Below are 25508 nucleotides of genomic sequence, written 5' to 3'. Positions count from 1 at the left end.
TCTGTGTCTCAAATGCAGCAGGATATTTTTATAAATATGTAATAAATATTATTTTATACATATATAATATATATTTGTATATATTATGAATTATATAATTGTTTTATGTATAATATATATAATTATATAATTTATAATAATATTATAATATGGTTTATATTATATATAATTAATTATATTAAACTATTATGCTTTTAATTGTTATTAAATTATATGTTTAATTATATAAACAAACATAACACACACAATTATATATATGATTTATTTTAAGCTTGCTAATAAAGTTTTAATTTGGTCAAAGGTGTTTGTCTGGTGTGTGTTCACGACTGACTGCTTTCTGTGTGAGGGTTTGATGTGCTTTCCTGAGACAGGCTTGATCTATCCCAGCATGCACTTGTCCTGTGGCGTTTCTGAGGCATTCCAGCCGATCAGTGAAGCAGAAAGAGAGACGGAGAGAAAGAGCCGTCCGTCACACTGAAACACACTGATTCACTCTCACTGTCTGTTCAGTCACTCAGTGAGATCTTCACTAGACGACACACTCATGATCGTCTGTTTGCACAAGTGATACACACTGATAACGGCTCATTACAGGCTTAAAGAGCAACACAGCGCTTGTGAGTGTGTGTGAGTGTGTGTGTGTGTGTGTGTGAGTGTGAGTGAGTGTGTGTGTGAGTGTGTGTGTGTGTGAGTGTGAGTGTGAGTGTGAGAGTGTGTGTGTGTGTGTGTGTGAGTGTGAGTGAGTGTGTGTGTGAGTGTGTGTGTGTGTGAGTGTGAGTGTGAGTGTGAGAGTGTGTGTGTGTGTGTGTGTGAGTGTGAGTGAGTGTGTGTGTGAGTGTGTGTGTGTGTGAGTGTGAGTGTGAGTGTGAGAGTGTGTGTGTGTGTGTGTGTGAGTGTGAGTGAGTGTGTGTGTGAGTGTGTGTGTGTGTGAGTGTGAGTGTGAGTGTGAGAGTGTGTGTGTGTGTGTGTGTGAGTGTGAGTGAGTGTGTGTGTGAGTGTGTGTGTGTGTGAGTGTGAGTGTGAGTGTGAGAGTGTGTGTGTGTGTGTGTGTGAGTGTGAGTGAGTGTGTGTGTGAGTGTGTGTGTGTGTGAGTGTGAGTGTGAGTGTGAGAGTGTGTGTGTGTGTGTGTGTGAGTGTGAGTGAGTGTGTGTGTGAGTGTGTGTGTGTGTGAGTGTGAGTGTGAGTGTGAGAGTGTGTGTGTGTGTGTGTGTGAGTGTGAGTGAGTGTGTGTGTGAGTGTGTGTGTGTGTGAGTGTGAGTGTGAGTGTGAGAGTGTGTGTGTGTGTGTGTGTGAGTGTGAGTGAGTGTGTGTGTGAGTGTGTGTGTGTGTGAGTGTGAGTGTGAGTGTGAGAGTGTGTGTGTGTGTGTGTGTGAGTGTGAGTGAGTGTGTGTGTGAGTGTGTGTGTGTGTGAGTGTGAGTGTGAGTGTGAGAGTGTGTGTGTGTGTGTGTGTGAGTGTGAGTGAGTGTGTGTGTGAGTGTGTGTGTGTGTGAGTGTGAGTGTGAGTGTGAGAGTGTGTGTGTGTGTGTGTGTGAGTGTGAGTGAGTGTGTGTGTGAGTGTGTGTGTGTGTGAGTGTGAGTGTGAGTGTGAGAGTGTGTGTGTGTGTGTGTGTGAGTGTGAGTGAGTGTGTGTGTGAGTGTGTGTGTGTGTGAGTGTGAGTGTGAGTGTGAGAGTGTGTGTGTGTGTGTGTGTGAGTGTGAGTGAGTGTGTGTGTGAGTGTGTGTGTGTGTGAGTGTGAGTGTGAGTGTGAGAGTGTGTGTGTGTGTGTGTGTGAGTGTGAGTGAGTGTGTGTGTGAGTGTGTGTGTGTGTGAGTGTGAGTGTGAGTGTGAGAGTGTGTGTGTGTGTGTGTGTGAGTGTGAGTGAGTGTGTGTGTGAGTGTGTGTGTGTGTGAGTGTGAGTGTGAGTGTGAGAGTGTGTGTGTGTGTGTGTGTGAGTGTGAGTGAGTGTGTGTGTGAGTGTGTGTGTGTGTGAGTGTGAGTGTGAGTGTGAGAGTGTGTGTGTGTGTGTGTGTGAGTGTGAGTGAGTGTGTGTGTGAGTGTGTGTGTGTGTGAGTGTGAGTGTGAGTGTGAGAGTGTGTGTGTGTGTGTGTGTGAGTGTGAGTGAGTGTGTGTGTGAGTGTGTGTGTGTGTGAGTGTGAGTGTGAGTGTGAGAGTGTGTGTGTGTGTGTGTGTGAGTGTGAGTGAGTGTGTGTGTGAGTGTGTGTGTGTGTGAGTGTGAGTGTGAGTGTGAGAGTGTGTGTGTGTGTGTGTGTGAGTGTGAGTGAGTGTGTGTGTGAGTGTGTGTGTGTGTGAGTGTGAGTGTGAGTGTGAGAGTGTGTGTGTGTGTGTGTGTGAGTGTGAGTGAGTGTGTGTGTGAGTGTGTGTGTGTGTGAGTGTGAGTGTGAGTGTGAGAGTGTGTGTGTGTGTGTGTGTGAGTGTGAGTGAGTGTGTGTGTGAGTGTGTGTGTGTGTGAGTGTGAGTGTGAGTGTGAGAGTGTGTGTGTGTGTGTGTGTGAGTGTGAGTGAGTGTGTGTGTGAGTGTGTGTGTGTGTGAGTGTGAGTGTGAGTGTGAGAGTGTGTGTGTGTGTGTGTGTGAGTGTGAGTGAGTGTGTGTGTGAGTGTGTGTGTGTGTGAGTGTGAGTGTGAGTGTGAGAGTGTGTGTGTGTGTGTGTGTGAGTGTGAGTGAGTGTGTGTGTGAGTGTGTGTGTGTGTGAGTGTGAGTGTGAGTGTGAGAGTGTGTGTGTGTGTGTGTGTGAGTGTGAGTGAGTGTGTGTGTGAGTGTGTGTGTGTGTGAGTGTGAGTGTGAGTGTGAGAGTGTGTGTGTGTGTGTGTGTGAGTGTGAGTGAGTGTGTGTGTGAGTGTGTGTGTGTGTGAGTGTGAGTGTGAGTGTGAGAGTGTGTGTGTGTGTGTGTGTGAGTGTGAGTGAGTGTGTGTGTGAGTGTGTGTGTGTGTGAGTGTGAGTGTGTGTGTGTGTGTGTTATCAGTGATCCAGAGCAGTTCAGTGTTGTAAGACATGATGTAAAATCTACAGATGTGGCCATAATGATGCTATTTGTGGATGATGTGTGTGTGTGGATTGTTTCCAGCTCCTGAATGATTCTGAATATTGAATATATTATCTAAATATTAAATTATTATATATAAAATTCTGATTTTTTCAATATAATATATGTAACATACAATAAACTATATGTAATGTTTATGATAATTATATTGTATGTTTTTGTAATTATTATAATTATATAGTTATATAATGATAATAATAATAATAATATTATATACAACATAGTAAATTGTTTTAGAGTTGACCGACTGTGTTGAACTGATTCTTTTTAATGAATGTCAATTAACTGTTTATTTCACATATTTTTCCATATTTATTTTCTTGGATTGTTAACCTGTGCTATTCTAAAGCTGCTCGGTTCCACATGGACAATTCAGATCATCTGCTGAGACAGATTTACGCTGTGCCCTTTGGGTCACAGGTCAAGAGGTCAGAGGTCAGTAACACCTTGTGCCACTCAGCTGCCCCGGCCAAAACTGACTCGGTAAATTTAGGTAAAAGACGGGACACCTGTGAACCACATGGTACACAAAAACAATAAGAACTTTCTCATAATGCCAAGCTCCAATCTGATTGGCCGATTCATCATTATAAATGCAGGAGAGGCGGGCTCTTCCTGTCTATGTGGGCGGTCCTTGGCCAGAATAAGTTGGAAGGTGTTTAGAACCTAATAAATGTTGATTCTGCTGGTATTCAGTGCTGATTTGACTCTGTTCCAACTGAGCGCAGCTCTGAAACGCTCACCTGTGTCTGCTGTTTGTCAGACTATCCCATAACCACACACACACACACACACTCTCACACACACACTCTCTCTCACACACACACACACACACACACTTACATGCACCAGCTGTTCCTGCGTGTCGTACTCTTTGCTGCAGCCCTCCCAGTGGCAGTTGGTCTCGTACACCAGCTCAGCCTCCTGCTTGCAGTCGTCCAAGTCTTCCTTCAGGTCCACTGCGCCGCCCAAATGGTCCTGAGGGGGAACAGCAGCGTTACGGCATAAACGCTCTTTAGCATACCACTTTGTTAGCAAGAGAAAATGGGTCTCATTTGGTATTAATTGCGTGAATTATTTGTAACTGGATTATTACACAAGAGATCTTCTGATGACAAATTTCCGCCTATTGTTAATGAATTTGGAGTATTCTAAATAAGTTAGTTAATTTGCATAAAACACGCCCTAACCATCTCCATATAAAGGCTTTCCTATGCAGCCTTTCTTTTCTTACTCTTTATATATAAACATCAATGAAATACATTTAACATTCAGTGTCTATGTATAAAATGTCATCTTAACTCATTTACAGTGACACCCAGAGTATATGATTTTTGTGTATGTGTGGTTTCAGTTTTCCTACATTTTTGTAAACTCATAAACATTTTTAGTAGGAAATTATTGGTGAATCATATGTTTGTGAAAATAGACTTCACGACCCAGTGTTTGAGAAGTACAGCAGACAAGAATGTTTTGATTCGTCAATGCCTGTGTCACATTTTTTGAACAGTTTACGCAATATTTAAGCCAAATTTATGCAAATCAAATTTTGTAGTAGTATTTGTCTTCAAAAATAGTCCCAAAAGGAGCCAAAGCATCAAGTTTTATATATTGGCAAACAACGCACAGACTAAAACGCAACACACCCAGCTGGCATCGGACGTTAATTTAACATCAGACAGAAGTCGACACCAACAATGGATAGATGTTAAATTTTGGATGGCAAGTGCTGGTTTGTTGGTTTGAAGTTTCTGCCAACATTGGATAGATGTTGAATTTTGGTTGGAAATGAAAATCAGTTTGACGTCAAAACCCAGAGGTGACGACGTCAACTTTAAACATAGGACAAACATTGAATTTTGGTTGGAAATAAAAATAGAGTCAAAAACCCAACGTTGGCTTGTTGTCAACCTCCATTTTTGGATTGACATCAATCTCCAACACTGGCTTTACGTTAACTTTTAACATTGAACACGTTGAATTTTGGTTGGAAATGAAAATCGGTTTGATGTCAAAATCAAAATCAAAATTGAATTTTGGTTGTAAAAATCATATTGATGTTAAAACCCAGAGCGGACTTGACGTCGACCTACAACATTGGACAGACATTGAATTTTGGTTAGAAACGAAAATCATTTTGACGTCAAAACCCAGAGTTGACTTAACTTACATTTTCAAGTTCCAACATAGGACAGACTAGGTTAACTTTAAAACTAAACACTGGCTTGATGTCAACCTCCAACATTGGCTTTATGTTAACAATGAACACATTACATTTTGGTTGGAAATGAAAATCGGGTTGACGTCAAAACCCAGAGCTGACTTGACGTCACATTTAAACATAGGACAGACATTGAATTTTGGTTGGAAATAAAAATCCAGTCAAAAACCCATCATTGGTTTGTTGTCAACCTCCAACTTTGGGTTGACGTCAAAACCTAGTGTTGGCTTGACATCCATCTTCAACACTGGCTTTACGTTAACTTCTAACACTGAACACATTGAAGTTTGTTTGGAAATGAAAATCGGTTTGATGTCAAAATCCAATGTTGACGTTGACCTCCAACATTGGACAGATGTTAAATTTTGGTTGGAAGTGAAAATTAGGTTGACATCAAAACCCAGTGTTGGCCTAACCCTTACCCAACTTCTAACATTGAACAGATGTTGAATTTTGGTTGGAAATGAAAATCGGGTTGACGTAAAAATGTAGTATTGGTTTGATGATACCTCCAACAGTGCACGGACATTCAATTTTGGATGGAAAGTGTTGGTTTGTTGGTTTGAAGTGTTGGTTTGAAGTTTCCGCCAACATTGGACAGACATTGAATTTTGGTTGGAAACGAAAATCGGTTTGAAGTCAAAACCCAGAGTTGACTTAATGTCAAGTTCCAACATAGGACAGATGTTGAATTTTGGTTGGAAAAGAAAATCAGGTTGACGTTAAAACTAAACGCAACCTTGGCTTGACGTCAACCTCCAACACTGGTTTTAGGTTAACACTGAACACAAGTTAAAATGCAGCATTGGTTTGACGTTACCTCCAACAGGAGACATATGTTGAATTTTGGTTGGAAACGAAAATCGTTTTGACATCAAAAGGCAACATTGGCTTGACGCCAAGCTCCAACAGTGGACAGACGTTGAATTTTGGTTGGAAACAAAAATTGTGTTAACGTCAAAACCCAAACGTTGGAGAGATGTTGAATTTTGTTTGCCAATGAAAATCGTGTTGACATCGAAACCCAACGTTGACTTGACGTCAAAAGGTGTTGAATTTTGCTAACATAATACCATGACTTAAACCCAACAAAATATCAATGTCAGCTGTCGTCACTTTTCAAACTGAAACTATTTTCAACCTATTTTCAATCAGTGTCCTATGACGTTAGCGGCCACTGGGGAGACAAACGGCGTGCGAAACGTGCCGTTGTGCTCTATATCAGCACTCCCTGAACGTTAATATATTATTTACTCAGCCAGAATCGTAGTAGGAAGATGAAACATTAATTGTGCGCTTGTAGGGACACGTGTGTGGTGTTAAGAGTGATCGGACCGCTACACTGCTGTGGGTAGCATTGCAACACACACACGCGCGGCATGCTGACTACAGCATGTTTATCTCTGCCCCGTGAGCTATCTTCATCAATTCTGTTGGCCCCAAGACGACGCCAGCCGCCTTATTCCCCATGCATCAAGCACCAACCAGCCTCACCGCCAAGAGCAGCCGCAGATTTGTCAAAAGATGAGCTGCGCGAGAGAGGGAGAAAGAGAGGGGGGAAAAAACTCTCAGGTGACAATAACGGCCGGCCAATATTTCATTAAAATGAAGTGCTCTGGCACAGTTTACACGGCCGCGAGAGAAACGCAGTGAGCGAGCGAGTCAGCGAGTGTAAAGCTCTTATCAGCTGGAGTTTTTCTTGCGCTGTGCGTGTGAAGAAGGGGGTCAGGGGACGCCGGCGGCTCCCGGGGGCCTCCTGGCCCGTCATTGATCAGTACGGTGTGCTTCAGAGAGAAAAATACAGAGTTTTTTCCCCCGGAATAAAAGGACACATGGGCCATTCGCCTGTTGTTTATTTAAGTTTTCCTTCTTCTGTTCCATCTAGTGAGCTGTCTACTAAGTCAGCATTTTAAGGGATCATGGATGATTTCAAGCCAGATTCATATTCATGTGTATTTCACAGAGAAAGCAATCCCAGAATGCACAGCTACAACCTTAGAAAAAAGTCTAATATGCAGTCAAGCGATGCTGATTGCCAATAATAAAAAAATGCAAATAATAGTTATAATAAATCTAATTAAAATGGAAATTAACATTAATATAACATATTAAATTAATTTAAAATACACCACACACACAAACACTAATGTTTTAATAATTTTGTATTAATATTAAATATATTAAATAATTTAAAAATACACCACACACAAACATTAATATTTTAATATTTTTGCATTAATATACATGTTAATCTAATAAATTATATTTTATTTTAATATTCACTGTATAAAATATATTTTCATTTTTGTAATATTATTATATTAATATACTAATTCAATACATTCCACTTTACATTAATATTACAATGTAATATAATATTAAATCTGCAGTGAATATTCATATAAAATTAATTAATATATAATAAAATAGTTAAATCTAATTAAAATGGAATTTATTATAATTTAATCTATTTTTTAAATACTACATTACACTGCACACACAATCATAAATATAGATATAATTTAATTACATTATTACATTACCTGTGACTTAATTACATTAATTACATGAACTTATTTGTTAATATTATATATAAATATAATCCATTCTAATTTATATTAATATCAAAATATAGTATTAAATATAATATTAATTAATTAATATAAATAAATGTATATATTAATATAATAAAATGTATTTTATTTTAATATTAAAATTTAATTTATTCAATATCTGTGTGTGGACCTTGAGGTTCCCTTTCATTTGTTGACTTCTATGATGTGGACAAGTCAGCTCACTAGGTTTTGTGACAGAGCCGCAGTATTTTCTTACCGGAGAGCAAGGCGACACAGGTCGTGGCCCATCCAACTCTGTCTTGACCTTTGACCTCTTGTTGTTCAGGGGGTTTACCGTGCTGCTGACTGCAGAGTCGCCATTTGTGTTCTAAAGAAGGAGGGAAGGAGGGAAGGAGAGAAAGAAAAGCAGTCAGTATGGAGACGCCACCGTCTGCAGCAGAGGACTGTGAGCACATGTGACATGCGAACGCAGCAGTGTTTAGCTAAAGCCCCTCCAAAGTGCTGACAGAGTCACTGTGCGGTTTGGAAACGCTGTGTGGTTCTGCTTCTGATCAACAGAGCTCTTGCCTGCCGTCAGACGGCTTCACGTCAGACGCCAGCAGCATGTGCACTCATAGTGTGTGCGTCTGCTCTCTTAATAATCAGGCTGGTTTTTTATGATGGTTTTTATGTTGTTGTTTTTTTTCATTCAAATTAATGATTAATTAATTGCAAATAATAATAATACATTTAATATTATGATTATAAATAAAACAATAAAATCTGATAATTTATAGCAAAATATTTATTTATTATTATTAATTTATATATTTATATATTTATGTAGTATTATTAAACTAAATATAATATTATAATAATTTATTGTAAAATAATAATTATACCTTTTAGTACCTTTTATAAACAAATTACTTTTTATGTACAAAAGGTGCTTATACTACTACTAATTATTATTATTATTAGCACTATAAATATAATATTATAATAACATATAATAACTATTCATTGTAGAATATTTTATTATGATTATTATAAATATAAATATATGATTAAAATATACAAAAATAAATTATGATAAAATATTGATTTATTATTATTTGTATAGCACCTTTTATACATAAACAAATAATTAATGTAGGTGCTATACAAATAATAATAATAATATACAATAATTTGTTATCATTTAACAACTAATATTTTTATTATTGTCATTATTAGTATTTATATATATAGCACCTTTCCTACATAAAATATAATAATATTATAATAAAACAATTTATTTATTACTACTACTACTACTAATATTATTTGCATAACACATTTTATACATAAACTAATAATTAATGTATAAAAGGTAATATACAAATGGTAATTTTGCAATAATACATATTTTAGCACATTAGCACAGCACATTTTATACATAAAATAATAAAAGGCATTCTACCAAACTAAAAGGAGCCTGATGAGTGTGAATGTGGCGGTGGTTAGTCGTGTTGAAGCGCTGCGGTACCTGGGTGTCGGGGTCTCTGGCGGAGGGCGTCTGCAGGGAGGAGAGGCTCAGCGGGTGTCTGCTGGAGAAGCTGGGAGACGGCTGGAGGAGCGGCGGAGTGTGTCCGAACGCACTGAGGCCTCTCTGCTGGGACAACAGCTGCTGATACGCCACCGGATTGATGGAGTGTGGGAACGGGAACGACGGACTGCAACACAAGAGCAGGAGATGGAAATGTGCTGTACGTGAAAAAACAACAACACATGATCTACACTAGTGTTGGGCGGTATGACCAAAAATTGATATCACCATGAGTACCGTGTACTCATGACGGTATTTTTTTTTTCATGCATGAGCGGGTGTTAACCATATTCTCTACTGATTGAGAGGAAATACTGCAGTATATTGACTTAGAATGCCCTATTTTACTGTCATGAGTGAATATTGTAGAAAAATACCACACTAAATAGTGACTAAACACGACCCCTTTTAATACATGTTAACCAGGAGTCACTCTCATTTATAATCACAGCATCGTCTGATAAAATCAGCATGCATCTACACTAAAGATTACACTATGCGGTTGTTTTGGCTGGATTACTCTTTTGTCTCATGCAGCGCACTGCCTGCGTCTGAGTAACAAACTAAAAAAAACAACAAACTAAAAAGTGCATGTGATATTAACAGACGAACTACGCTCATATTAATTATTCCAAACAATCAGTAAGTGACAGCTGCTAGGAAACGCTGTTTTGTACTCATTTATTGAGGAGTCGGCTGCGGTGCTTCTCTGGCGCTCACTGCACAGAACAGACGCCGAGAGAGACGACACTTCTCCGGGAAAGTCAGACTTCGCGCTCGCGGGACAGCACTGGAGAAAAGTTTGTCAGTATGAATATTCTCTGGAAAAAAGCCGCTAAAAGGGTCTGAAAGTTGCTAAATCTAGTGCTAAAGTCGCGCTCGTGTGTGTGTGTACAGCTTCAGTTTCTGAGCTTTCACGCTTAGTAACACATACAGCTGTTCCCTCACCACAGTGCAACAGTGAAAAGAGACCCCTTTCAAACAGTTCCCAACGTTGTTTAAGCGACATACAGACCATGTTAAAATACCGTATTTTAAAAATGAATATCATAACAAAAATAAACAACGGTATTCGGTATGAACCGGTATACCGCCCAGCACTAACTGACACTAACATTCAAAGCCAGTCTGTACCTGATGCCTCCGACAGACAGGTGTCCATAAGAGCTGCTGGCGGCCGAGCTGGAGCGAGAGTTGTTGATGTAGGCCACCAGAGAGTTGGGTGAGGTGCGGATCATGGTCTGCAGGTCGATACTGGCGTCTGAGAGCGGAGAGATGGACAGAGCTCGCTTCCGACTCAAGCGCGGCGTCAGACGAGGGCTGGGAAACCGCGTCACTGTTGAGACATCAAATCAAAATTTATTGTACTTTCTTAATACATTTTTATTGTGCAATTCATCATTGCCAGTTATTTCAAACATTTTGTTTTTTATGCATCAGGGATTTGAAATATAGTCAGTATCAATTGATCAATAAAAAAACGATCGGAATATTACTATATTTATTATAAAAATTTAAAAGTTAAAATAGAATTTAGAATAAAATATTAGATTTTTACAATATATAAAAATAATAAAAACATGCAACATATTACTTATTACAAATAAAAATTATTACAAATATTCTTCTTAAACAATTTATTAATTAAAGTGCCCCTACAGTTTGGTACTATGTTAATGTTGTATATTATTAATATAATATTATTCAAAAATAAAAAAGTTCAAATATATTTTCAATATTAAAAATACTAAAACATGTAAAATATTACTTTAAGAATAAAATCATATTTACAAATAAAAAAGGTATTTAATAATAAAACTACATTTAATTTGGTAATATTGTGTGTAAAAAATATTTTACTTCCTTAATAAATGTTAATTGTACAATTCATCAATGCAAATTACACAGGATTTGAAATCCAATCAATAAAAATATCTATATAATATTACTTTATATAAAACACAATTTTATAATATTATTAAAAAAATACAAAAGTTAAAATATTTAAAATAAAATGTTTACAAAAAATATTTAAAATATTAATTTACAAATAGAATATTACTTACAAATTAAAAAAAAAGTTAAATAATCATTAAATAATATTTAAACTATTAAAGTGCCCTACAGTTACTTATGCTTTGGTAATATTGTGTGTAAAACTGTTTTATACAATTTTATTTTACTTTCTGAATAAATATTTAGTGTGCAATTCATTAACGCAAATTATTCCAAATATTTTTATTCCAAGTCTATCAGGATTTTAAATTCAATCAGTAATTCTGTTTCATTGATAATGGAATCAATCCAGCAAACAGCTAACATGAAGAGCAGTTTACCATCCGATCAAGTGATCAATACTTCTGTTTGATTCTCTTTCTCTCGCTCAGGAGAATCTCAGCGTGTCATTTCCAGCTTCGCCCAACGCTGAGCTATTTCAGGAACCGTGTGTGTGTGTGTGTGTGTGTGTGTGTGTGGAGCACGACTGCATGATCGATGTTCTCACACGCCCTCTGCGACTCACGGCTCCGCAGGAAAGAGCCGGACCCCATCAATAAGTGCTCAAGACTGATTTCTGGCCATGGAAAACAGAATATACTGTACACAGATAGTGAAGATGTCATAACAAACTTTGTGAAAAAAACCCAAAATCTAACAAACAAACAAAGAAACAAAAAAAAAGCATCAATCTTGGGATAATATCTTTTTCCTCATGTATCTTTGCATTTTTTGTGTCCATCTGTACAATAAATATTGTATGATTAATTAATAGATAAAGAAGGTGCCAATACAATTAAATACTATATTTAAATATAAATATATATTCATTGCAAATATTTGAATAATATTATTTTAAAATACGTATATTTAAAGTATATTTAAAATATTTGTACAATATTTAAAAATATAAAAAAATAAAAATGTTACTTTATAAAAATATTTGATTTAAATATTATAAATAAAATATTTGTAACAATATTTACAAATAATAAAACTTTAAAATAAAATATTATTATTACTATATTTCTTACAAACAAAAATATATTGTACTAAAATGTTTTATTAAAATAAAGTCTCTATAGTTATTATGCTTTTATTTGGATATTGAGCATAAAAATAAGTCAATAAATAATTATTTTGAAACTGAGTTTAAAGTGACTCAAGGCCGAATGGGATTAGTGAAAAAATAACCCGGTTAGGTGAACTGTCTTAATCGTCTCCATCTCAAACTCAGCGAGAGCTCATTTTGATTTGATTTGGGATAATTAATCCTTCCCAATAAATTACTGTAATTACCCAGATAACAATCAAACTATTGCAGACTTGACTTTGTTTAATGAGGGTAATTTACAGAACCGATTCTGGCTCAAAAAGGAATGTGTGTGAATAATAAGTGGGTGTTTGCGTGTCTGCGGCTCACGATTGTCTTGGTAACATCAACTGGGATTCAAAACACTTTCTGAGAGATACAGTCGTCATCAAATGTCTGCGCCGTTAAACCAGACGTCTGATTATTCAGGTAGCCAGGTTGCTAACAGGATGTTTCAGACTCATCTGTTTGCTATTTCAGTGGAGAATTACTGAGACAACTGCAGTGAACTCAACAGGTGCAAAGCATTATACTCGGGTGTGTGTGTGTGCGTGTGTGTGTGTGTGATTAGAGGTCATATACAGAGACTCTGGCAACCGGACATCCATAATGATTTCATCACGTGCCGTGCCAACACAAGCAGGATTACACAAATCATTTCTTTGTGTGTGCATGGACTGGTTCCCCACAGACCGCAGCGCTAATAAATAATCCCTCAGCTTTGTTGCCGTGAGGGTCATTACTCTTAGCATGAGCTAATGGTTTGCTGTCATGTTCAGGCAATGGTCGGAGCTCCTAACACATCTTTAGCGTTAAGAGCCGCCTCAGGACCCAAATCCAGAGAGAACGGATGCTAAAAATACAAAAGACCAAGAAAAGCAAACAAAAAACTCACAACATCTTATTGGAGTCTTTTGGAGCTACTGATCTGTGACTGAATGTGGATTTGGACCCGTCCTGCGGTGGAATTTGCATGGTCTTAATGGCTGAACGTATCGAGATCGCTCAGCGATGGCAGCGACATTTGTCTCTGTTACGCCTTCACCTCAGCGGAAATTAATTTATTAACATGATCTCGCCACCCCATAGAGGACAGATCTGCTTTCAGATACATACTACACACATTTGAGGATGTAGTAACCCAAAGAATTCCGTTTCGATGCCATGCACCAGACGTTCGCATTTAGCTAAATTCATATGAACAAATGCGAGTTTTTGGAGGTGACATTGTCCAAACTTCACCAAATTTGGCACACTAGGACAATATGAGACCGCACACCAAATTTGAGCAATTTCCACCAATAGGTGGCGCTATAACTTTAAAAAAATCTGAAAACTGTAACCACGATCAAGTTTACCCCAAAATCACCTCACCTCAGTGGAAATTAATTTATTAACGTGATCTTGCCACCCCATAGAGAACAGATCTGCTTTCAGATACATACTACACATATCGGAGTATGTAGTAAGCCACAGAATTGCGTTCTGATAGCATGCACCAAGCGTTCGCATTTAGCTCAATTCATACAAAAAAATGCAAGTTTTTGGAGGTGACAATGTCCGAACTTCACAAAATTTGGCACACATGCACACCAGGACAATATGAGACCGCACACCAAATATGAGCAATTTCCAACAATAGGCGGCGGTATAACTTAAAATAAATCTCAAAAGTGTAACTGATCAAGTTTAGCCCAAATTTTTGCACAACAACAACTGTATCCACAACTTTCACAGGACTTTATAATACATTTTGCCAATTGTGGTAATGTCCTCCATTTTAAAATCTGTTTGGACCAAATGGTTGCTGCTAACTGCAATGTTTTTGATGCTTACAGTAACTTTGGTTGCTTTAGTATTTATACAGTTAATGCACCTTTGGGTATTTTGAGTTAATCATGACTAAATGGCATACAACCAAGGAAAATTGGGTGTTTTTAAATTTAGAAGTAGCTTTTACAACCTTCTAACTGGCCATGCTTAACTTAAATCTCTTATTCTCTTTCCCAGAGGATAGAACTGCTTTCAGATACATATTACACACATTTGAGTTTGTTGTAAGCCATATAATTGCGTTTCGATACCACGCATACAAGTGTTTGCATGTAACTAAATTCATATGAACAAATGCAAGTTTTAGGAAGTGATAATGTCCAAATTTCACAAAATTTGGCACACATGCCCACCAGGACAATCTGAGATTGCACACCAAATTTGAGCAATTTCGACCAATGGGTGGCGCTATAACTGAAAAAAAATCCTCAAAACAGTAGCTGTAATCAAGTTTAACCCAAAATTTAGCACAAAAACAGCTGTATCCGTAACATCCACAAGATTTCATGCTGAATTTTGCCAACTGTGATATTGTTCTTCACTTTCCTAATCTGTTTGGATCTGATGATTGCTGCTAATTGCAATATTTTTGATGGTTACACCAACTCTGGCTGCTCCATTGTTTATACAGTTAGTGTACCTTTGGGTACTTTGGGTTAATCATGACTAAACGGCATATAACCATGCAAAATGAGGTGTTTTTAAAAGTAGCTTTAGAACTGGCTTTGTAGAACTGGCTACAAGTAACTTCTAACTGGCTTTGCTTAACTTATCATATCTCTCATTCTGTTTCTATCTGTCTTTGTAACTGACTCATACTGTTTCCCGACACACTCCACCATCAGCATCCAAACACATCTGTGTAAAAGCTGTCGGGAAGCATCAGCGGCTCCGGACGGGACGCAGATCAAAGCCAGACGGAGTTAGCTCAGCTAAATGAGCTATTCATTCATGTTGCTTCAGCAAAGCCGGAGATCTGCGTGCACACACGCCTGGACGTCATGCTGAAGGGTGAGAGCAGACCGAGAGTGTTTGTTTTTCAGCTCTGATTGTTTGAAGGAGACAAATGTTTGTTCTATAGAGCGCCAGAGACCTACTCTATATCACCATGTGTTTGTTTGAAATAACACCTCTGTCTCTCTGTGGAATATTACTCACAGCGGCTCGTCATGGTATTTTCACTCTGACTGATTCGCAGAACAGCAAAAAACTGTGATAAATACAGAAGAGAACGTTAAATAAACACAACATAATCCAGCTGTTAATAACGTGATGCTTCAGTAACTCTGACTGAGATGCTCAGAAATTCCAAAAGCAATAAATCAATGATTATGATAGCTTGACAAATGTTCTTTTGAATACCTCTGAGTTACCAGGCGTGAAGTGATGAGTAATCTGTCCGTTCACACTGAACATGAAACTGCTGCATGACACGGCATAATTACAGCCAATCAGAACATATTTGAGGATTAATGTTTAATGAGGAGTCAGCTTTTGGACCAATGAGATGTCGCAGGGGCGGAGCTATCCAGTGAAATGTGCATAAATAGAAATCAAGTAATCAACTAAATGCCCTGCCACTCATCACTTGGTTGGTTAAGGAAAAATACTTTTATTACCAGCTCCAGCTTCATCATCTTAAATTTTACAGCTTGTTTTACTAAACAAGCAGTTGTGAATAATGTGAGCCGCTCTATTATTTTTTCACAGGAATCTATCTGTCCTAACCAGGGTTATTACAGTTAACTAAAACCATAAAAATATGTTGTCACTTGAAATTAAATAAAATACAAAAATGATATTTCAGCTAGTTGTCAAGGCAACATTTCTTATTCTCCTTTAGTTTAACTTGATGTACTAAAATAACAAAAACTAAAACTGAAATAAAAACTATAGATATATTTTGTTCATAGAAAAATAAAGTCATAAAAATGTCTGAAAACACACAACAAAATTACTAAAACTTTACATTTAAAATGAAAACAAAATATAAAAATAAAAACTAATTCAGAATATTAATAAAAACTATAACTGTACTATTACTAGATGTAATTATATTCAAGCTTAAGAAATAAAAAACTAAAATAACTGAACTAGAATGAATATAAACTATATAGATATATTTAAAAAACTAAAAAAACACAACGGAATCATTAAAACTTTAACTCAAATGAAAATGAAAACAGAAAATATAAAATAAAAACTAATTCTAAATATTAATAAAAACAAAAACAGAACTAGTACTATTTATTTTTACTTTTATTTAAGCTTAAAAAATAAAATAACTAAAACTAAAATTGACATAAAAATACTATATAGATAAAAATAAAATACAAAATCTCAACAAAATTACTAAAACTTAACTGAAATTAAGATGAAAACAGAAAATACAAAAATAAAAACTAATTCTAAATATGAATAAGAATGATAACAGTATGTCAATGATATTAAAACAACACTGGTCCTAACAACAAACGTCCTCTTTTAAGGTAATTCAGGAACCACTGAATGACAGAATGTTTCCTTCGAGAGGAGAACTAACATGTGTGAACAGGGTGCGAACTACGGGGGAGCTCGGCTCCTCTTAATAAGACATGGGCTCCCCTGAAAACGGGATTTGTGAAATTTTGGGGGTCTCAAAAAATATTGACAATGTGTTATTTTGATGTGCAATTTCAGTTTTGTGTAATGTGATCATCGTGGATTGTTATGTGTAAAATTGCAAAAATATCATTCATGCATGACGGCGATTTAAACCTAATTCACTTCAAAAAAGATAACTATACATGCTGTTCTTGTCATGAGCATCAAGCTGTGGGGCGCAGCGGTGCAAACTCCACTCATGTTTAGTACATGTTAACTCAAAGATTCGTAGAAAATATATAAATGTTGGACTCTGTGGTCGATTCTGTGTTAAGGTAAGGCATGTTATTCACAAGTATGTGTTGTGGCTGGGTTGTTAGAGGTCTGCGTGACTCTCGATGTCTTAGGCCTAAGTGAACGGAGGAATTATGGTATACTTCTGTAGCCTGACGACTAGTAACTTTAACTGTTGTTCATGTGAACTCAAAGACAGCCTGATGCTTTGTTTCTAGACTATTTGTGGGTGGCTGTTTGTTGCTTCACCTATCAATTTGAGTGGATAAAGTAAAATAGGGTAAATCCTGTATAGTGATGTATCCTATGTAGTGCTTGCATAAAGCAAGTAGTGCATACACTTGTAGCTGTTACGTATCTTTGTAAGTCATTGTAAGCCCTCTTTTGTGGCACGCGCAAGCTCACGAACCCAACACCCCCCCGTTATTAAAAAAACAAACAAGTGGGCTCCCCCAAAGTCCCCGGTACAGTTCGAACACTGTGTGTGAAACGTCCCGGCAGCGTTTATAGAGCGTCAGCTGCGAGTGGATCCTGTACATGAGAGTTTCTTTATTGTACTGTCTGCTGGCGTAAGAATCTAAGACAAATGTGTGTTTAAAAACAGAACTACTATCCTGGAAACAAATGTGGCTTCTCTTAGCACAACACATATCATGCATTTGAACCCAGTTATACAGACAAACACATGGCTGTCTGTCTCTGGGACTCACCGTCCACCGGTGTGAAGTATTCGGGCAGGTGAGCGGCTCCGGCTCCGTGCATCAGCAGCTCTCCGTACGGGTTTCTGTGGCCCGTCATCAGGTGGTAATAGTCCGCCGGGGTCGCGCCGGGAGGCGGAGGAGGCAAACCGAAAAAACCTCGCTCCTTCAGGTGCTCGTGAGCCACTGAGAGAGAGAGAAGAGAGAGTTAATGAAGCATATTCATGACAACAGGACTAAATCTTTAGGATAATCATTAACTACGAGCTCATTAACATATGACCCGCCCACATTTGCATTCAGAAACTGATGAAAAACAGTGGGAATTATGCCATGTATGCAGAGCAGTGTTATTTTAGTATAATTTATATACCATTATAGTATAATATACTATTATAGTATTCTTTTTTTTATATTTTGTATTAGCTTTTATTTGTATATTTTCAGTTTTTATTTTAATTATGTGCTTTTGTCATTTTTATTTTTATTTACTTTTTTAAATAATGAATATTAATATTAGTTGTAATATTTTTTAAGTTTTAGTTTTAGTAATTTTAGTACTATTTTTAGTACTAAGGTTTATTGTAGTTAACTAAAACTGATTAAACTAAATTCTAACCATATATATATATTTTTTCCCCTTTTTTCCCCCTTTTTTTTCAACTAGTTGCCAAGGCAACATTTCTCATTTTAATTTAGTTTAACTTAATATACTAAAATAACTAAAAATAAAATAAAAATAATAGAAATATATAAACATGTTTAAAAAAAACAAAATAAAAGTAAAAAAAAACAACTTGCTTAAACTTACTAAAACTTTAAAATTAACATGAAAGCAGAACATATATAAATAAAAATGAATTTAAAATATTTATAAAAATAATAATAAAAAACGAATTAATAAAAAAATATATATATCTCTAACACCTCTTAGTAATTTTTTTTTTTAATATCTCTATTTATCTTTCATTTATTTTTATTTAAGTTTTAGTTTACATTTTTTGTTTTAAGGTTGTACTAACTGAAAAAAAAAATGAGTAGTAATAGTTTTAGTTAACAACACTGATACAGGTTCAGCAAATCAGAACAGACACCATTTGCATATAATCATATAGGCTTACAGGTGCCGTAGAAAAATAGCCTGGTAAATATATATTGGAAAATGATCATTAAAATGTAAATTATGACTGTTGTTGGGTGTAAGAAACATTAACTAGCGTTATAAGTGAAGTTTTACAGACCTACAGTAAGATCAAGGGACCTACAGTAAGAACATGTTGACATCTGCATCTCCTAAACATCTTATAAAAGTGTCCGCAGCAATCAGCGATGGAGTTTAGCAAGTTTAATGCTGAAGCTGTTTGGCTCAAGAACAGATTACGGTCCGTGTAAGCAGGCAAACGCAGTGAATGCTAGTCAGTGCACTGCAAGTGCGTCACATAACGCCTTTTGAGCATCACCCAGAATGCATTGGGCACTTGAATCAAACAAACAACAAAACCGTCTCATATTAAAAAGAAATGAATCCGTCTCTCCTTCACTGTAGAAATCACTGTGCCTGCCAACGAACACAATCAAAAAGCGTCCCGGATTCTCTTCCAAAGCCTTTCATTTCTATCTATTCTGACTTGAAAAACAAATACGCTTTTAAAGTAGGAGCCAAGGCTATCGGCGGGTCTGATTCGGGCTGAAAGCGGGTCAGATGTGTCTGGAAAGCGTTCAAGGCCGCGTCTATCCACCCGCACTCGCTCGGGCTCAAATAGCCCCATTTCTCTTTCTCGTGGCTCTTTTACGTCTTTATCGCTGTTGGGATCTCCTGCGCGCTGCTTATTTAAGTTTAAAGGTGCAGACGCATTACAGCTGGCAGACTGTGAAGCGTGATTTATATGTAACTCCGTCGGCTCGCCAGAGGCCTGTAATTGTAATTCAGCTGTGAGGAGAGGCCTGTCGTCGGCTTCGGGACGGAATTGGGGAATTCTGCTTCGTATTCGTTTCCAGAACGCCCCTCGAAGGGCAAATCGCAGGACGGGAACGTTTCACATGTTTGACAATTCACGGCGACGCATTTGCATGCGGCCAAACCCAAATACACACACACACACACACACACACACACACACACACACACATACTCAAACAAAACAGCAGCATTCAAAATTACAATCATTAAAAGTGAAGTTTTGAAATGCTGAATTTGCAAACCCTCTGCTGAGGCTCAAATCACGCTGATCTGTTTCAGACCAACCACAGGAAAGACCACCAGTTTGTTTTCGAAAGATTTCATGTCTTTTATGCTCTCAAAGGCTGCATTTATTTGAAAAAATCCCATAAAATTATGAAATATTATTATAATTTAAAACAGCTGTTTTCTATGTGAATATCTGTTAAAATTTAATTTATTCCTGTGATTTTCAGCATCATTCCTCCAGTCTTCAGTGTCACATGATCTTCAGAAATCAGTATAATATGCTGATTTGCTGCTCGAGAAACATTTCTGATTATTTTTAATTTTGAAAACAGTTGTGCTGATTAATATTTTTGTGGAAACTGTGACACATTTAGTTTTTCAGGACTTTTTGATGAATAGAAGGTTCAAAAGAACAGCATTTATTTAAAATATAATTTTTTTGTAACATTATAAATGTCTTTACTGTCACTTTTGATCAATTTAATGCGGCCTTGAATAAAAGTATTAATTTATTTTAATAATTCTTTTTTTTTATGGCAGTGCATACTGCTTTGACTTCAGAAACAATTTGCAAATAAATAAATAAAAATTGGAAATGAAGAATTTTTTTTTTTGTCATTTTAAATTATGAGGAGAGTGACAAGTTAAAGTTTAATAATAAAAATAAATAATAACATTAATAACAAAGTTAGAAATAATTTGCAAATAAAGAAATAAAAATTGGAAATGTAGAAATAAAAATTATTAAAAGGGTAAATCCACTCTAGACGTTTAAAATTATGATTAAGTTAATAATAAATAAAAAATTAATAATAAAGTTAGAAGTCAGAAATAATGAGCAAATGAAGAAATAAAAGGGTAACTTCACTGAAGTTGTTTAAATTATCTGTTAATGTATAAAAATACAATAATTAAAACATTGCAATAAAAATTAATGTTACACGTTTTAGAAATATTTTAGTACTTATGTTTTATTTATTTAATTGAAACACTTAAAAAACTTAATTTGGAGAAAATTTGATTATTTTAGAGGATCAGATTTTTCTCCTAAACTTTTAAATTGCAATCACAATTTTATTGGAATTGCAATAAGATTTTAACTGCAATTAAATATATATATATATATATATATATATATATGTATATGTGTATTAATTCTTATAATTTTTAAAAATTATTTATTAATATTTATTTATTATTATTAATAAATAAAAATAAACATATTTCTAAATAAAAACAAAATAACAAATATAACTAAATATGATAATAATAGTAATATTAAATATAGTAATATTTCTCTGTGAAAAAATATACAGAAATAAAAAATAGCGTTTTAAAGAAAAACAATAAAGGGATGAAAAGCGCCATGCATGTGCTGGAGACTGACTGACCGTCGGCTGGACTCAGTCCTCGTGCCGCTGAGATCATGGAGAGCGTGGGGCTGCAGTGCGCCGAGCGAAGGTAATGCTCCACGTGTGGAGAGACGTACGAGTGCGGCGGGAGAAAGCTGGACTCTCCCGGAGACAGACGGATCAGAGAGACGTCCGAGATCACCGGGCTGCCCGCCAAACCTGCAGGACTGGAGAGAAACACACCTCACGCTTTCAGACAGATCACCAACAGCACATTTACCAGAAATCACAAGATTTCTCTCGCTTTCCTTCAAATGAAACTTAAAACCGTCATAAACTCTTCTTCTGTACTGCGAAGAGGTTGTATATATATATATATATAATCACAATTTGCACATTTGTAAATGTTACTGCTGCTGTTTCTTATCAAGCAGCTTCATCTCGATTTGCACATTGTTAATGTTACAGCTGCTATTATGTAGTTGCACTCTATATGCTACAGTTTTGCTGCTATTGTTTTGTACGTAAGTCAATATTGCACACTCGCACACAGAGCTATGCTACATATTACTGCTACATGTGAACACGTTACTGTTACTACATGTTACAATACTATTGTTGTATTGTATCAATACTGCACACTCGCACAGACAGATGTACATAGTCTATATTTCTACTTCTGCAACATAGCTATACTTTATTATGTTTGTTTGTATGTATGTGTATGTCTGTTTTTGATCTTTTTTATGTAGTTTTCACTTGTCTTGGCATTCAATGTGGACAGCGAAGGAAGAATTTCATTGTACAGAGGAACTTGTTTTTCCTCACTGTGCGCATGATAATAAACACTTTGAATCCTTTGAATATATATATATATGCACTAAATAAATGTTTTCTAATACAAATTGTGATTACGATGTTAAATGTGATCAAACATTATTATGATTACTATTTTATAATATTTACTCATATTTTAGGGCCAGACTGATATATAATCACAAAATTTTGGCCAAATTGTGCAGCCTTACAAACATTTTTTTTTGTAATCACATTTTAAATTGTAATAATAATTTTTTTATCAGAAAGAAAACGCAATTCGATTTTAATTGCAAATAATTAAAATGTTTTAATGATTTATTTTAGGATTTATAATTATAAATTTATAAATTATAATTTATTTAATTTATATATATATCACACATTCACACAATTTATAAATTGCAATGAAAATTATTTTGACACATTTCAGAAATATTTTAATACTTATTTTTATGTTATTTGAATTAAAACACTTGAAAATTTTAATTCAGACAGAATTAGATTTCAATTGCATTTATAAATTGTGTCAGAAAAAAAATTGCAATTAGACAATAATAATAATAATAATAACAATTATTGTTACTGCTAAATAAAAATAGAAAAATGTCTAAATAAAAACAAAAAATAAATATAACCAAATATTATCATATAGTAATATTTCACTGTAAAATAAAATAAAAAATGTAATTGAGTATTTAAGAAAAATAATATAATACTAATAATAATTGTTTTTATTTATATTACAACTGTAACATTACAATACAAATATGTATGGTTGACATTGTTTTCCATTTTTAAAAGTTAAACCTCACAAAGCCTTTAAAGCTTCTCATTACAAGTTTGGAAAGATGGTTGTTGCGTGTTGCGTCCCAAAAGCACCCTGAAACGTGCAATGCATATATTTATTTAATTAAATCACAGCCTTTGTGATCTGATAACTGCACTAAGCCATATTAATCGTGCAGCTCTAGTGTAAGCTAGTGGCCGATGTTAGCTGGAGAAACATGCACTTTGAGATGATTTGCAGATCTTTAAGTGGGTTTGTTTGTCCTTGTCAGGCACCAGTCTGAATACATTTCACACACAGAGTGTCTCGTTTATGCTAATAACTAATATTCCTGAGGTTTGGTGCTGGACTCGTCTGAGGTGTGATGGGAAAAACTCTCAAACACAATCAACAGCCGCCCTTTCATTTGCTCTCTTTTCCATCCCTCCTTCAAGGAAACTTCTGCGCTGGAGTTAAGGATCATTTTTCTTGTTTTATTCGTCAGATGCATTTCGTTTTAAGCTCTTGATGAATTCTGATGATTCCCAGACGGGACAATAAAGCGGTGGGATATTCTTTCTGTTGAAAAGTCTCGCTCAATTTCGACCTCATGCCGCACAATCTAGGATGTTGATGACATTTAAAACCATTACTAATATATATAAATATATATATATATGTATACATTTTAAAAAGCATTATAAATATAATATATTATATAATAACATATTATAACTTTCAACAAAAACAAATATAAGCATATTTTGTTTTATGCTTTTAAAACATTATTTTTTAGTAATAAAAAAATTTAAGATATAACTGAATATATCATAAAAAGTTTTTTTTAAATAAAAACTTTACACAAAAACAAACAAATATGAAGCATACTTTGTTTTGTGCTCTTAAAATATTATTTTTTAGTAATAAATTAATAAAAATACAATAATTCATTAATTTAAATAAAAATGTATGTTACACATTTTAGAAATATTTTAAAGCAATTTTTATTGTATTTTAATTTAAACATTTTAAAAAATAAATTCAGACAAAAAATTTGATTTTTTTTAGAGGATAAAATTTTTCTCCTAAAATTCACATTTTAGAAATATTTTAGTAGCTATTATTTTATTTTAATTTAAACGCCTGAAAAAAAATTATTTGAAAATCTGAAAAGTTGAATTCACTTGAAACACTGAAAAATTTAAAACGTAATTCGGGGAAGATTAAATTTTTTTTTATAGCATCAGATCTTTTCCTCTTAAATTCACATTTTATTAAATATTTTAACAATTATTTTTTATTTTAATTAAAACTTAAAAAAATTACATTCGGTCAAGATTAGATGTTTTAAGAGGATCCGATTTTTCTCCTAAAGTTCCTAAAACAAACACAAATGAATCAATAGCTGTCAAATCTTCACTTGTTCCCTATTTAATCTCACTGGTGTCTTGGAGAGATATTTTTCTTTCCAATGCATTTTATTAAATCGATCCATTGCCAATATCTGTTTAGCAAGCTATTGATGTTTTCCCACTCAGTTCTAATGACATGAAAATCAAAACAACACATGGTTTTCATTGTTTCTCTGTGATGCAACAGCACTAATGAAGGGGTTCAACTACAGTACAGCCATCTGATTTAAAAACTGATCAAACATCTCGTTCTTCTCAAATAAAGCTGAAAGACTGAAAACAGCGAGCATGTATGTATATCTGACATATGCATACTTAATAACGGCCTCTCTCACACATGCACACTGCATGTAGAACATCAAACAAAAGACACACAGCCCAGGCGGCACTTAAATAAGTAATGCGATATTCAGATTGAACACGCTTAGCCTGTGGAGTGATTCTCATTTTCATAGCAAGAACAACAAAGAACGTTCTGCACCGGGGGATTGTGGGACCTCGCAAGCTGCCTCTTTCACACCTCATCCCTCCTACAGAGAGCCGGGGCTCAAGGCTCCCAGAATGCAGCGGGGTAACGGCGCTGATGGACGATCGGAGCCAGAATCCAGTAAATCTCAGCGTCCTGAGGCTCTAAACGCAGCCGGATCTGACGGGTCACTCAGAGCTTCAACACGCACCTCATACACACAGTGTTCTCTATATGTGACCCCGGAGCACAAAAGCAGTGTTAAGTCGCACAGGTTTATTTGTAGCAATAGCCAAGAATACAGTTTAAGGGTCAAAATTATAGATTTTCCTTTTATGCCAAAAATCATTAGGATATTAAGTAAAGGTCATGTTCCATGAAGATATTTTGTAAATCTCCTACCATAAATATATCAAAACTTAATGTTTGATTAGTAATATGCATTGCTAAAAACTTCAGTTGGACAACTTTAAAGATGATTTTCTCAATATTTAGATTTTTTTGCACCCTCAGATTCCAGATTTTCAAATAGTTGTATCTCAGCCAAATATTGTCCTATCCTAACAAACCATACATCAATGGAAATATTATTTATTCAGCTTT

General features: G+C 35.4%; 1 protein-coding gene across 1 annotated transcript in view; it reads right to left on the bottom strand.

The window, feature by feature from the left end:
- The window catches only part of LOC107558373 (zinc finger protein GLI2-like), a 104839-nt gene that overhangs the window by 10766 nt on the left and 68565 nt on the right, over nucleotides 1–25508 (bottom strand). The window contains exons 5-10 of the mRNA XM_016242032.1: nucleotides 21482–21669; nucleotides 17915–18088; nucleotides 10541–10742; nucleotides 9347–9533; nucleotides 8096–8206; nucleotides 3886–4020 (exon numbers count right to left, since the gene is read on the bottom strand). Coding sequence (XP_016097518.1) covers nucleotides 3886–4020; nucleotides 8096–8206; nucleotides 9347–9533; nucleotides 10541–10742; nucleotides 17915–18088; nucleotides 21482–21669 — 997 coding nt within the window. The remainder of the gene's footprint in view (nucleotides 1–3885; nucleotides 4021–8095; nucleotides 8207–9346; nucleotides 9534–10540; nucleotides 10743–17914; nucleotides 18089–21481; nucleotides 21670–25508) is intronic.

This window comes from Sinocyclocheilus grahami, unplaced genomic scaffold, assembly GCF_001515645.1.
Source record: "Sinocyclocheilus grahami isolate Dianchi unplaced genomic scaffold, SAMN03320097.WGS_v1.1 scaffold643.1, whole genome shotgun sequence".
Lineage (NCBI taxonomy): Eukaryota > Metazoa > Chordata > Actinopteri > Cypriniformes > Cyprinidae > Sinocyclocheilus > Sinocyclocheilus grahami.
The sequence above is the reverse complement of the archived record's forward strand: the minus strand, read 5'-3'. Positions and strand labels throughout refer to the sequence as shown.